Below are 15,132 nucleotides of genomic sequence, written 5' to 3' on the forward strand. Positions count from 1 at the left end.
AATAACTTGTGAAGTATTAAACTGGTGTCTACTATTATCCCTGCTATGTCAGGTAAAAATAAAATAAGATATTAAATGATTTCTCCTTTCCTCTAATAGATAAGATATATTTTGGAAATATCTGAAAGAACAAATTTGTGCCAAAAAGTGTAATTTTAACAATTCCCTCTGGAATTCATTACTTCTGAATGAAGCAATATTAAAAACAAACAAAAAAACAAACAAATAACATAGAAACAAACAACCAAGCCTCTTTGTGATCTTAACGCCAGTTGTAAGCTGTAAGGCTTCTGGCCCTCCCCCTTTTCATCCTCTACTGTGCCAGTCTTAATCTTTCTTTGGCAAGTCCTAAACACATTTACCCCTCCCACCCTTACATACAACATTATTTCTTAACACTGCTTTGTCTTCACTCTGGTCCAGCTCATCCCAGACCATCTCATTCTGGTTCAGGTCAGGGGAAGGTGGAGCCAGGTCACCTGGGTTCAGGTCAGGTGAAGGTGGAGCCAGGTCCTCTGGGTTCAGGTCAGGTGAAGGTGGAGCCAGGTCCTCTGGGTTCAGGTCAGGTGAAGGTGGAGCCAGGTCACCTGACGCAGCACTCCATCACTCCTTACAGAGCCTGGAGGTGTGTCTGGGGTCATGGTCCTGTTGAAAGACAGATGCTGGTCCCACTAAGCACAAACCAGATGGCATGTCGCTGCAGAATGCTGTGGTAACCATGCTGGTCAAGTAAGCCTTGAATTTTGAATAAATCACCAACAGTATCAGCAGCAAACCAGCAATGCAGGTCAATGAGTTTGAGCTGAACATCACTGGTTCATTATCCACACTGCACGTTACCCTCCAACTGGCTTGAAAGAAACTGCAACTTTCTCATGAAAGCCTTCACCAGGCTGTACATGTCATGTCCAATAGGCCCTTGCCTTGCAGTTTGGTATTTAGCTCGTTCATTAATGCAGTGACATCAACAGCAAATGCAAGATCTGCCTCTGAGAGCTCTGGGATGTCCTTGCCTTTCTTTTCCCAGAACTCTTGAATCTCTGCCCTCAGGTCCCATACTGGTTTAATCACTCTGCCCAGACTGATCCATCTGACAGCTGTGTGGGAGCCTCTGTCCCCATGTTTGTGAAGATCTTGTTATTATTCTATTTTATTCTATTTTGTACTATTTCTATTTTATATTTTTGGTTGTAATTATTGAGCATTGCTAGAAGAGAGCCTGTGACTCAAGCATTTCATTGGCAGTGACTGCTTTATGTTATTGTTATCACTTTCTGACTCTTTATTTTCTAAACTAACTTCTTTCTTCTGCTCATGTTTGAATCAGGAAAGGTCAGAGTGAATGTTTGTGCTGTGAACACGTCTCTGCTCTTGTTCTCACAGCAGAAGTGTGGAGGTTCCTTCTCCTTTTCTTTATCTCCATCTTCAATCTGCACATCCGAGCGTTCATCGTGTTGAAACCGTCGTCTCACTCTGACGTGCAGATCCTCGCTGGAGACCAACAGAAGAAAGAGGAAGCTTCCATCCGTCTGTTTACGACAAACAGGAGACACACTAGAGACACATGGGAGACACACAGGAGACACACCGGAGACACACAGCAGACACACAGGAGACACACCGGAGACACACCGGAGACACACCGGAGACACACTGGAGACACACCGGAGACACGCAGGAGACACACTAAAGACACACTAAAGACACACCGGACACACACTATAGACACAGCGGACACACACTATAGACACACCAGAGACACACCAGAGACACACCAGAGACACACAGGAGACACACCGGAGACACACGGGAGACACACAGGAGACATGGGGGAGACACACAGGAGACACACAGGAGACACACAGGAGACACACAGGAGACACACTATAGACGAACAGGAGACACACCGGAGACACACAGGAGACACACAGGATACACACAGGAGACACACCGGAGACACACAGGAGACACACAGGAGACACACCAGAGACACACCGGAGACACACCAGAGACACACTATAGACACACTGGAGACACACTATAGACACACCGGAGACACACAGGAGACACACTATAGACACACCGGAGACACACAGGAGACACACTATAGACACACCGGAGACACACAGGAGACACACAGGAGATACACATCTTAACTTATGAATGTAATCTGTGTGTGTGTGTGTGTGGGTGTGTGGGTGTGTGGGTGTGTGGGTGTGTGTGGGTGTGTGTGTGTGTGGGTGTGTGTGTGTGTGTGTGTGTGTCACAGCTTCATGAAGTGACAAGACAAAACAAGAGACGTGTGAAAGACAAGAAAATACCTCCCATCGTCTCTGAAGTTCCTTATTTCAAACTGCTAAATGTTTGTTATCTTCCTTATTGTGAGGAATATGTTCATATAAGGTCATAGAATCGATCTGAGGGCGACTCCTGGTCGAGATATAACCATCTTCTCTCCTTCTGACATCGTTCACTGACTCGTCCGTCTGAAGAGAACTCAACAGCAACGTCTGACGACTTCTCCAACAAAGGAGGTAAATACACTTCAGGTCATTTCACTCTAAAGGGAAACTTCAGTGATATTGAGCCTTTAGTGGCGTCTCTAATCTGACACATTGTCAAAGGTTTGATTTTTTATGAATGTTTGTTCAGAAGCCAGGTCTGAAGTATGGAAGCAAAGAGCAGCCAAAGCTACAATTACTATTCGCTGTATTTATTCTATAACGCCCTGATCACACCATGTTTTTGGGCTGATGCTGGTCATCAAAAATAAATCGTCAGTGATTCCTGAGATGTCGTTATCGAATCTTTGTGACTAATAAATGTAACTGAGGTTTGATTATTTATTTTTTACAGTTTAACAATTTACTTAAATAAAAAAAAACTGAATAAAAAGTAAAACACATTTACAACCAAATACATAGAAACTGAATTAAGAAAAACCCTTTCAGATAAGATGCTTATTGTTTAATGTGTAAAGTAAGTTTTCATATCAGGGACATAAATGAGGAATATGTCTGAAGACTCTTATTGGCTAATGAGTGAATGGGTGGAGCTTCAGTCAGAGATCGTCCATCTTACTCTGATGTGGAGAAACCATTGAGCTATTCCAGCTCCATACAAACTGTACGTACTGTATTATTCTCTATAATACACTGTCTTTATAACAACACAAATCTATAGTTTCACACAAACCACAATTAGGTTTTGACATTTTTTTTTAGGTGAAAACTATTTACACGATGCATCAAAGTGTCTCCATTGAAACCACATTTGGATCTGCTCTAAATTACAAGTATCAGTTATTGTAAAGATCAGTTCACTGAATATGATTATTTACATCTAAATCCATAAATTAGAAGAAATTTTATTTGAAATCTACGGAAAATGTTGAAAAAGTCCTGATCTGAGTTCAGATACCATGTTAATAAACCTGATCTGTGTTCAGATACCATGTTAATAAACCTGATCTGGGTTCAGATACCATGTTAATAAACCTGATCTGGGTTCAGATACCATGTTAATAAACCTGATCTGGGTTCAGATGGCCGCCCGGAGCCGGATCACGGTTCTGCTGCTGCTCTTCCTCCTGTCGACTGAACACAGTTTTGCTGTGACCGAGGACGAACTCACACCGCTGGTAGACGAACTCTTGAGCAAGTGAGTGAACTTCTGAATCCTGAACTGATGATGTTTACATGGACAATGATGATTATGATCTATAGTACAGGCAGTCACCAGGGGGCGATAAAGAGCTTTAGCATGGTAACATACATGTTCAACCTGTTGACCTCATTTGATCCTTTTTGCAGGTACGGTGTTAATGGTATGTTCAGTCTGGCCGTGAGTATCCCGTGGAACCAGAACCAGAACCAGAACCAGAACGCTCAACAAATCATCCAGACAGTCCTCAGAAGTGACCCTGCTGACAACGTGAAGAACAAGATCAACAGCCGTGGGGAGTACCTTGGCATCAGGGTGGTTGCAGCCAAGAATTTGCATGCAGAGTTTAACGTTGTGAAAAAATTGAATCAGTTGTACACCAGTGTTGAAGCCAATCCGAATGATTTGTTGCTTTTCTATGTTTATGCCTCCCCATGTGTTGAACAATGTACACATGAATTTCACTCGCAAAGCATCCTTAGAGGGTTAAACGAAATTCGGCTTTGGAAAAATTATGCAGTTGTGTTTTCTAAAGTATTCAAGCCCAGCAGTGGTCACGAGAACCCAAAGAAGAAGCTCGTTAGAGCCCTTAAGGTACTTGCAACGTACAAGTTCAAGGGTGATCTAGGTCCAATTGGTCTACAAAACATCTTCCGCTGTGACTCTGAAAATAATCAAATGCAGTGCGTCAGCTGCTCAGATGACCGTGGAGTGGCAGATAGATGTGTGTCATACGATCCGCCCTTTGCTAACACAAACACTCGTCCTCAGTCAGTTAGAGGTGGCTCCGCCTCACAGGGGGGTGCTCAGTCAGGTAGAGGTGGCTCCGCCTCACAGGGGGGTGCTCGGGCTAACAGGAATTCAGGTAGAGGTCGGGGCAGCAATGACCGCCTAGGGGACCGAGTAAGAAGGGACATCAGTTATAATACAGGTGACAGCTCTCGTCTTATCTCTGAGAGCAACCAGGGAGCTGAGGACGCCCCCTCAGTTGATGAGAAGGGAAATGATGTTGCGACTGGTGAAGCTGCTTCATCCACCACAGGTGAAAGTGTCTCTCTGTCACCAACGGGTTCTGATGAAGGCAACGGAAGTGATTTAAGGACGGCAGAGGACGTATCGTCCCCACAAATCGGCTCTGATTCTGGAGATGGAAATGGAAAAGTGAGCAGAGGTAAAGGAAAAGTGAGCAAGGGCAAAGGAGGTAAAGGGAGAAGAGGGAAAGGAGGGAAAGGGAAAGGGAGAAGAGGGAAAGGGAAAGGAAGAAGAGGGAAAGGGAAAGGAAGAAGAGGGAAAGGGAGAAGAGGGAAAGGGAAAGGGAGAAGAGGGAAAGGAGGGAAAGGGAAAGGGAGAAGAGGGAAAGGAGGACGAGGAGGGAAAGGAAAGGGGAGCAGGCGAGGGGGGGGCAGAAGACGGGGTTTGGACCAGGACTGGATTTTTGTCTCAGATTTTTGAGAAGCAAACAAATGAACCTTTTCTGAACGACAGGACTGAGTCTGAGTTTAACGCAACTAGCTTTGCTAACATGATCACGTGATAATGTCACGATTAGCTCGTTAGCTGTGCAGCTAACCAATGAGGCTTTGAGCTTTGAAGGAATTAAATATATTACTTTAGAATGTATTGAGGTTCTTTGATTGTCTGTTAATAGACAAACTTTGATAATATTAAAAGATAAATGTATAAAGATGGACAACATGACAGCCACCAAAATAGAAACCAAAGTGCCTTGATCGCCCCCTGGTGGCTGGTTGCTGTACAGGTCATAAAATCCTCCTCTGCCTCCATGTTAGCAGATACCAAAAACTATAAACATTAAATAAACGTCTCTTAAAGATTTCAGTCCTTTCAGGTCATTCTTGTCTCACTGATGTTGGTTCAAGTTTTCCTGATCAGTTTGGCTTTATTTAGTTATTTGATATAAAAACGAGACGTCCACGATGTTTTGGCTTCATTTGTGAACAGAGACAGGAAGTGAAGCTGCATTGTTTATATTTATTTACAGTCGATCGTCTGAACCACAATCCACGACAACGTACTTATGTAATCTATATAATCATATCTATGTAAAATGCATCACTGATTTTTGTGACGTTCTGTTTTCTCTTATTAAAGCTTTGCTCAGCATCAACTCTGGTCTCTGTGTGTGTCTGTGTGTGTGTGTGTGTGTGTGTGTTGAATATTTTCTTTATAATCTGTTTAAGATTTTTACTGTGTAGGCCAACCAGTGCAACCTGTTATTACATGTTACGGGACGACCTAACTAACTAACTAGCTACATACATGCATTTTATGTAATTGTAATATAATCCAATGCAATATAAACACACGATAGTTTTGGTTTGTTTTCTTCTGAGTTCTTTCCACTGACTGGAACTGTCTCTTATCTGTTAAATCGTCTGACCCTCGGTCGTCTGTGATATTACAACATTTCCGAGAACGTGTTTGTTGACACTCGACTACAAAATACAGATGAACACAACAAGAAGTTCTTATAATGACTTTATACGATCAGATGTATAATAACAATATGCACTCTGCAATGTAATAAACACGGAGGAGGATATTCTGTCTGATAGATAGATAAAGTAAAGTAGTAGTCTGTGCACCACGATGATGACGATGAAGCAGATTCAGCTGAATGTGATCTGAGGTCACTTGGACTCAAACAGAAATACTGAACAGTGATTAACGAGATCGGTTCAACGTTCAAGGTTTCCCACAATGCATCAGTCCAACAACGTGCGTATATATCTATCAGAAATTCAGAAGCAAATAACAGACTTCGGAACGAGCAACAGAAGGTAACAGTTCTTCTATTTTCTCTAGAGATGAAAGAAATGTCCCCGTCTGAGGGGACGCAGTCGATTTCATTCATAAACATATCAACAGATATATTTTATAATCATTGGTTCTATTATTACTCAATCTTTTTTATTCTGAATTCATTTAGTCCATAATCGTTATGACTGTCATTGCTGTCGTTATTATTCATATACTTGTATTGTCAGTGTGTCTGTAACTCTGTGTAGAATTATATGAGCACTGCACAAATAAACATGACTTTAAATAGATTCTTCAATTTTAATCCTTTTAATTTAACTTGTTTTATTTGAGTCTCATTCAATCATTTATTGTTACATTAATTTTCTAACAATATCCTTTCTAAATTTATTTTATCGTTAGTTAGTTTTTCATTATTATAATTATAATCTTCACTATCTCAGCATTCAGATCTAAACATAAACAAGAAAGGTAATTTTAAATATCCGATTAAAATCTGTGCTCTTAATGTAACTTGTGAATCAAGTAATTTATAAAAGTTTTTTCAACAAATATTGACAATGAAATCAAATGTAAACATTTAAATTTTTTTATTCCACAATTATTTAGTGAATTCTAAAATGTACTTATTAACTTTATTATATTTGTAAATCCCTTGTTCAGGTGAATCTTTTACTCGGTTAATATTCATTTATGGATTATTTTTTATGATTTTCTTCCTCTATCTTCTGTCTCTCTCTCACCTCCTCTCTATCTGTCTCTCTCACTCTCTCCCCCCCTCTCTCTGTCTCTCCCCCCTTTCTCTGTCTCTCTCTCCCCCCCTCTCTCCCTCCCTCTCTCTGTCTCTCTCTCTCTCCCCCCCTCTCTCTGTCTCTCCCCCCCTCTCTCTGTCTCTCTCTCCCCCCCTCTCTCCCTCCCTCTCTCTGTCTCTCTCTCTCCCCCCTCTCTCTCCCCTCCCTCTGTCTCTCTCTCTCCCCCTCTCTCTACCTGTCTCTCTCTCTCCCCCCCTCTCTCTCCCCTCTCTCTCTCCCCCCCTCTCTCTCCCCCTCTCTCTCTCTCTCCCCCCTCTCTCTGTCTCTCTCTCTCTCTGTCTCTCTCTCCCGCCCCTCTCTCTCTCTCTCCCCCCCTCTCTCCCCCCCTCTCTCTCCCTCCTCTATCTCTGTCTCTCTCTCTCTCCCCCCTCTCTCTGTCTCTCTCCCCCCTCTCTCTCTCTCTCTCTATGTCTCCCCCCCCTCCCCTCTCCTCTCTGCAGCACAGAGCTGAAATGGAAGATCCGAGGAGACGTTCCACTCTGTCGTTCTCTTTCCTCCTCTGCTTCTCACTGTGGCTCACGCCTGGAGAAACCTTTTGGGATCAATGCCTTGACGAATGTCCGGCGAAGTATTTCACCTCCACGTACGGTGTGCGATGTTCTGACAGGTGTGAACAGCGTGGTTATGACTACTACTGGTGCCATTCCCAAGAGGGCTGGGACTACTGCTCACCAGGAGAGAACATTGATTACAAAGGCAACACCTGTAGCAATGACTGTGGCAAATATGGAGAAAGCTACTACAAGTGTTTGTTGTGGGGAATGTCCTGGAGCCAATGTGCTCGGGTGGAGCCGAGGGCAATGATTCATTACACCAGGTATCAGAGACAATGTGTTGACAGGTGTCAGTACTATGAGTCAGATGATTACTTCTGGTGCCATGATGGAGAGAACTGGGAGTACTGCTCACCTCTACCAGACCACACCTACAAGAATGAGCCTTGTCGCTCCAATCACCAGTGTGGAACGCATGGTGAGAGTTACACCTGGTGCTACACAACATCCAACAACGACTGGGATTACTGTGGAGTGATCAGTCCTGGAGAGTGTGTGTTTTCCCAGACGTCCCGCGCCAAACGACAACCCAATAATCCAAGAGTGATCTGTACCAGGGAAGACAACAACAACAGGAGAGTGACCACTTTCAGAGAAGACGGAAATCCTAGAAACATCGTTCCAACCAACAGAAGGATACGCAACAACGCCCTAGACTTAATTAACCAATGGGACAACCAGGGCTTGAGTGACCAGTCCAGGTCCAACTTGATAAGGTCGGACACTCTTCGCATTGACAACCAGGGACTGGTCAACAGGAACAATCAGCGGTGTTACAACCTGCAAATCCAGATCAACGGAGTATCAGGCAGATCCACTGTGGCAGCGATCATATGTCCTGTTGACACGTCAGCTGAATACATGCGTTTGGCCTTCAGGGAGAGTTTACAGCGTGAGGTCGGTGTGGAGGTGGAAGTCAATGAAGCATCCACCTCCACATACAACAACCAGAACCAGAAGTGTTGTAAACGACGTAAAAATTAAGGTCGCTCAAACGTGTCTAGGCTCGTTGTCTGGCCGGTAACCAGCCGTCCGGACTATTTTGTTAAGGAGGAGGAGACGTTCTCGTAGCTTTCAACACCGCCACTTTCTTTATTCTCTCTTAGTACACGAGTCACACCTTCATCACGCTAGGTGCTCTATCACTTTTCGTTATCCCACTACATGTAGCCCCCTACCCACAATGCACAGGTGAACTACCCACAATCCTTAGGGGTACTACGTCACACAACAACAACATCTCTGTTAAAGGGGCAGGCCATACCTGCAACAATTAGCAGGTCAGAGATTATTCCCTAGGTCAAAGATCATTCCATAAGGGAGAGAACTTAAGGCGCCATAGATGTAAACATGTCTAGTCCAGGTCCAACTTAATAATGTCGGACAATCTTCGCGTTGACAACCAGGGATCATTCATGAGGAACAATCAGCGGTGTTACAATCTGCAAATCCAAATCAACAGACAACGCACTCCTGGACGCAGCACCACTGTGGCACAGATCCTAGTTCCTGTTGACACGTCAGCTGAATACATGCGTTTGGCCTTCAGGGAAAGTTTACAGCGTGAGGTCGGTGTGGTGTTGGAAGTCAATGAAGCATCCACCTCCACAAACAACTACAAGAAGTGTTGTAAACGACGTAAAAATTAACGTTGCTCAAACGTGTGTAGCTGATGATTGTGACAGCGCACACAAGGCAGAATGAGTGAGTGAAGCTCTCACTTAGCAAAAGTTCTGTCTTACTCGGTTTTCAATCAGTCTTTATCAATAATCGCTCAATACCAGAGAATGATTTTTATTATTTGTCTTCTTGGTGCTTTCTGCAGATGAAGTGGTTCTGTTGGCTTCATCGGGCCGGGACCTCTCGTGCTCACTGCAGCGGTTTGTGTAGTTCTACTGATTAACACAAGAGTTCTACATCAAAACAAATCAATGTCACATCTCTGCTTTGGTTTAACACCCTTTTATTCTGCATGTTTTATTTTGAAACTCACATTTTGTCCTATTTCCGGTCACTTCCCTTCCTGAACCTCCTGTGTTTCCTGTGATAAACAGGTGATGTTCTCTCTGCCCTTCGATCGCTGCTCTGCAAGTTTGTGGTTTCACGTTCTGACCAAATCGTCCAGTGTTCGGACAATTATAAGATTAAGATTGAGATTGGAATAACCAGATGACGCAGACGCTGAGTGAGAAAAACATCTTCAAAGAGTCTCTGACTGAAACGTTGATAATTTTCAAAGAGTTTTACACAGATTCGAGTGAGTGGAGGAGTCTTATAATGTGTTTCTTTTTGCTTTAGCGCTGATACTGAGTCTGATGTTTATTTTCCTCTGTTAAATGAAATAATGCAGTTACTATAATGTGCCTCACAACTGATTTATAAACTACCTGTGTGCTTGTTGGATGATTTACAGCTGAATATCGAGCTCAGGCTGACGGGAAGAGTCGCTCATCAAATATGGAATTTGTCCTCTGCTCTCTGATCAGACTCAGAAACTGGGTCAGCAGTGATGAACCAAAATCCACAACAACCTACTTATGTAATCTATATAATCAAACTTATGTAAAATGCAACACTGATTTTCATGTTGTTCTCTTTTTTCTTATTAAAGCTTTGCTCAGAATCCACTCTGGTCTCTGTGTGTGTATTTGTGTGTGTGTGTTAAATATTATCTTTATAATCTGTAAGATTTTTACTATGTAGGTGTTGTGCAATAATGGTTAGGAGTGATACCATAAGATTGTGTGCCTTTAGGCAATCAATAAATTTGGTTATCGAAATAAAATATAAAACATTAATATTTAAAATATTAATATTAAATCATAACTTTAGTTGGTTAAAGTTCTCTCGGGGCACCACCCTTCAATCAATTTATTGATTAAGATCAGTCTCATTTAGATCTAGTTCAATTAGGAATCACAATATTTACTATTAAAGATTATATAATGAACAGTTAAGGTTTATAGAGTTCTTGACAGTGTAGAGGTTGGCAAAATTCACTTATGCAACATTAATGAAGGAACATTTTTAAAAGAAAACATTTATTATGAACATAATAAAGTATAAAAACACAAATTACAAAACAAAACGTACTGGCTAAACCAAGATGTGCATGTGAGTGTGTGTGTGTGTGTGTGTGTGTGTGTGTGTGAATGAGGGTCTCTCAAAATGGTGGTTAACGAAGAAAGTCACACCTTCCTGTGGGCTTTTAAGATGGCCCCTAAGATAGCAGCCCCCCCCTTTCTTCTGGTCAGGGGACGGAGCTAAGTAGGGAGTGATCTGCGGTGTCAATGCTAATCAGATAATGGAGGAGTCTGTGCAGAGCGTAACTCACATTAACTTTCATTTAGCTTGTAACTACAATACCACAACACATATGAAACTTATAAGCCCCACACAGAATCAAATAAACAGTCTTGCTTAGTCTAGTATAATTATTAAGCCCAGTATGTTACCAGTCCTTGGAAAGGGAGAAAGTTGCTGTAGTTCAGTTAGCAGTTCGTCCTGCCGGTTGTGTGAAGTCTTCTGGCTCGTGTGGTCTCTGCTTCCGTTCTGTTGAGCTGTGCAGCTCCGTGGCTTGTTCGAAGTCCTTACCTGCAGGACTGAGTCGCTGCGAGGAGTTGGTAGAGCTTGAAGGGCGAGGAGATTTCCTTGAGAAGGTGAGCTGGAAGCTTGACCTCTGACCTCCGGTTGTTGGATGGGAAGAGAAGATTTGCTGGAGCAGCCCGGCTCTCTCCTTGGCGTTGCAGGAGAGAAGGGTGGCAGTCTGCCTCATTGGTGTGTCGGTGGAGAAGAGAGCTGGAGCAGCCTTCCGCCTCAGAGGGATTGGAGAAAGAGAGAGAATTGCCTCCCCCCCCCCCCTGAGAATACAATTGGAGTGGGTCTAAAGGCTCCAGTATGCTTCTCCGTGTCCGTGGCGCACTGAGGGACACACGGATCCCACGGACTCTTTTTGATTTTTGCTTCTCCAAAAACTTTACGTGCTGAAGACAATTCACAGCCAAACAGTAGGTGGCGCAACGGAAATCGAGCTTAGAGAAGCCTACCTCTATGTGCATTGAAGAAGTCCACGCCTTAAATGATCCCACAGAGACACACACACACACACACACGAGGGTTAATTATTTTTATTATGAATGTATTTCATCATGAATGATTATTGCTGTTACTGTGATTTAAAATATTGATACACTGGTCATCATCTTTGGTAGTATATTACTATATTATTTTAGCATTATATGTGTACTATATTGTTATAATACTAATAATACTACTGCAATTCGTAATAATAATACATAATACATGTATTTCTCTACCATAATAACCACACTGATGTTCAAGTGTTCATGTTTCTGATCAGTTTGGTTTGAATTTGTTATTTGATGATATGAAAAGGGGCTGAGACGTAATGATTGACAGCTGAGACTGACTCGTGATTGGTCGAGCGTCTGCAGCAGGAGAGCTGCTCCATGACGTCCTCGCCACAAGATGGCAGCATTCGTATCCAAGACACTTTGGCTTCATTTGCGATAGTGGCAGGAAGTCGAGGTGACAACATCCAAATTCATATTTAGGCTGTGGTGACGATGGAAGTCGTTGGTATAATTATTTTCCAATGTTATTATTATTTATTCATTTTTCAAAGGTCTATGCTGTAGCCAGGCAGTGATGCGTTGCAATCGCTTGCTGTTAAAATCCGTCGGATGGCATAATGCGCTGTGAAAACTAAACTTGACTACCTTAATAAAGCTGTTTTTGTTCAATTACGTTATTAATAGTCGAACATGAGAACTCCTGTAAAGTCCCATCCCTATGCAGCAGTAGTTACTGGCATTTCAATGTAGCCCTGCTTTCAGACAATGTTTTCAAAAATGCTTTCAGTTTGTTTTGGAACAACTATTCAAAAACTAAATCTGACTCCACCTCATTACAGCAGTGGTGGGATATAGGAAAGGGTCAAATGAAGCATCTGTGCCTACAGTACACTCTCAATGTCACGAGGGACAGGACCAGGTCTATGTTGGAGCCCTAGGCGAGATTTCAGATTTATGTATTGCTGATCTACACTGATGAGATCTAGACCTCATACTTATTACAGTGGGTGGATTAAAGGCCTGAGTGGAGACGCACATGTGACGTCTCTGTTTTGCTCTGCTGCTATTTCTATGTATTTCACTCGAATCGGGCTTAATAGAAGCAGTTGAACTTTAATCTGTAACATATAAGGGACAAACAGCCACAGTCATCTACAAAAGAAAGTTGCATATTACTTCACAGGTTTTATACACTAAATTAACCATTAGCAACTAACTAAAACACTAAAGGCACAGAGGGACAACATACCCAGAGCACGAGCACCTGTTTCTGAGGTAAAAGTGCGCCACACCTAATCCCTCAGAAGCTCCAGCTGTGGGCCTTCAAAATAAGACATATACTGCAAAATAAAAGAAATACATCAAAAACTGTGACTGCAGTCAAAGTTGAACAGGATTTAACATACAACAAATATACACACACATGAAACGGACCTTGCTTAAAAATACCTGGTTTGTGCATCTTATCAGTTCTGCCATGTAACTAATAATTATTATTCACGACAATGTATATTAAAGAACTCTATTTTCTATGGTTTTCTTGCTTCATGTGTTAGAGTTTAGTATTTTGTGTTTATACTTAAACAAACGTGTGTTTTTCTTTGAAGCAAATAAAAACTGTTTTTTTAACGTCACGATTCTCCAATAAGCTTTGAGATCAACTTGTTTTATACTGTATGTGAATAAAACACTAAATGACAACTTACATGTCAAATAAATCCAATGAAAAGATGATCAAGGCTTTGCTCAAGTTTTCTGTGAAATAGAATTTACACTCACATCAGTTTTATTTCTTGTTTTCATAGAAAGTAGTTTCTATGGTGGAATTCCAGTTAATCCAGTTTAGACTTGATGGGAAAACCATGTTGTCTGCAGCCAGGTCCTCTGGCTCTTTGCTGACACCTTGTGGTCAAACACTGTTACTGTTGGGATGCAAATCTCAGCAGTTATTGAAATACACAACGGTTAAATGATGCATCACAATGCAGCTGTGTTTCTCTAGATCTATAAACCAACCCCGTGACTGGACTGTATAAATGTGACCTGACGTGGCAGAGTTCTGCAGATGGAGTCACACATTCAGCTCCAACACCAAATATAACAACCTTCAAGTCACAGGAGGAAACATGGGTTTGAGCTCAGGCTTCATTTGATGCAGTTGGGCTGTTTGGGAGTTTTCCACATTTTAACAAACTATTGACGGATCAGACCGATCGCAAGGAAACACGTCTTCATCTACATCATAACATCACAATAAAACATGAACTGTGAACCAAGTCATCTTCATGGGTGTGAACTGGACATTGAACTGGGTGGAATCAAGAGTGAACCGGTTCCACAGGGAGGAGGAGCCTGTGAACAGGGAGGAGGAGGAGCCTGAGAACAGGGAGCGGTCAGACTCCATTTTCACCTGGACGAGCAGAAGGAAGGAAAGTGAGCAGGTGAGTGTGAACACAACTTTCTGAAAGTTTTCCTGTCTCACTCTCACTAACATCCGTCTGCTGATCACATGACTCTAAGTTTGTCAGTTCACACCTGGTGACAGACGTCATGTGATCGGATCCCAGAGACAGATGTGAACAGCAGGTCTGGATCAAAGAGCCTTCAAAGGACTAATTAACAGAGTTAACTCACAGATTCACTTTTTATCTTCATCTGTTCATCAAGTGTTTAATAACACAACGTGTTTTCACAATCATACGTTACAGTCACCTGAGTGTGTTTGTGTGTGTGTCCTTGCTGGGAATTTTTGGGTGCGTTTCTTGAACTTGTTTGTCCTGATTCTTGTGAGCTCAGGAAAACAGGAAGTGACGCAATTCGCAGAGAGAGAGAGAGAGAGAGAGAGAGAGAGAGAGAGAGAGAGAGAGAGAGAGAGAGAGAGAGAGAGAGAGAGAGAGAGAGAGAGAGAGAGAGAGAGAGAGAGAGAGAGAGAGAGAGAGAGAGAGAGAGAGAGAGAGAGAGAGAGAGAGAGAGAGAGAGAGAGAGAGAGAGAGAGAGAGAGAGAGACTCTTGTCCTTCCTGAGGTTTCTGATGTGATCACTGTATTTCCTTGTATATAAGAAATCCTGTGTATTCAAATAAATACCAGTACTACAAACTATGAAGCTGTGCATCTATTTCATAATAAAAACTTTTTTTTTTAAATGAATTGATTCATTCGAACGAAACGCTGGAGTGCTTTTATTTGGAAATGGGTCGGCTACAGGAAATGTTGCAAATATTTGTGTT

General features: G+C 42.4%; 2 protein-coding genes across 3 annotated transcripts; both read left to right on the plus strand.

Annotated features, from left to right (window-relative positions):
- The first annotated feature begins 2,273 nt into the window (after nt 1–2,273).
- si:dkey-96g2.1 (uncharacterized protein LOC795315 homolog) lies at nt 2,274–5,197 on the plus strand. Its single transcript, XM_061067454.1, has 4 exons — nt 2,274–2,534; nt 3,545–3,660; nt 3,813–4,898; nt 5,149–5,197. The coding sequence occupies exons 2-4, from the start codon at nt 3,545–3,547 to the stop codon at nt 5,195–5,197; spliced, it is 1,251 nt and encodes a 416-aa protein (XP_060923437.1). The 5' UTR covers nt 2,274–2,534.
- A 1,172-nt stretch (nt 5,198–6,369) lies between these two features.
- LOC133016026 (uncharacterized) lies at nt 6,370–10,437 on the plus strand. Of its 2 annotated transcripts, none has more exons than XM_061083330.1 (2): nt 6,370–6,464; nt 7,702–10,437. In XM_061083330.1, the coding sequence occupies exons 1-2, from the start codon at nt 6,385–6,387 to the stop codon at nt 8,792–8,794; spliced, it is 1,173 nt and encodes a 390-aa protein (XP_060939313.1). In that variant the 5' UTR covers nt 6,370–6,384; the 3' UTR covers nt 8,795–10,437. The 2 variants fall into 2 exon arrangements, with proteins under 2 accessions (XP_060939313.1, XP_060939321.1); XM_061083338.1 differs by having other exon boundaries at nt 6,399–6,464; nt 7,697–10,437.
- The last annotated feature ends 4,695 nt before the right edge of the window (nt 10,438–15,132 follow it).

The sequence above is a fragment of the Limanda limanda genome, chromosome 2 (genome assembly GCF_963576545.1).
Source record: "Limanda limanda chromosome 2, fLimLim1.1, whole genome shotgun sequence".
Taxonomy (NCBI): Eukaryota; Metazoa; Chordata; class Actinopteri; order Pleuronectiformes; family Pleuronectidae; genus Limanda; species Limanda limanda.

What these genes read in the sequence shown, in the direction of transcription:
- si:dkey-96g2.1 (XM_061067454.1), top strand. Translation starts at nt 3,545, where the DNA reads ATGGCCGCCCGGAGCCGGATCACGGTTCTGCTGCTGCTCTTCCTCCTG. An exon ending in GTAGACGAACTCTTGAGCAA is followed by an intron (nt 3,661 to 3,812) that starts GTGAGTGAACTT and finishes TCCTTTTTGCAG; the next exon opens with GTACGGTGTTAATGGTATGT. An exon ending in GGGAAAGGAGGGAAAGGGAA is followed by an intron (nt 4,899 to 5,148) that starts AGGGAGAAGAGG and finishes TCTGAACGACAG; the next exon opens with GACTGAGTCTGAGTTTAACG.
- LOC133016026 (XM_061083330.1), top strand. Translation starts at nt 6,385, where the DNA reads ATGCATCAGTCCAACAACGTGCGTATATATCTATCAGAAATTCAGAAG. An exon ending in TTCGGAACGAGCAACAGAAG is followed by an intron (nt 6,465 to 7,701) that starts GTAACAGTTCTT and finishes TCTGCAGCACAG; the next exon opens with AGCTGAAATGGAAGATCCGA.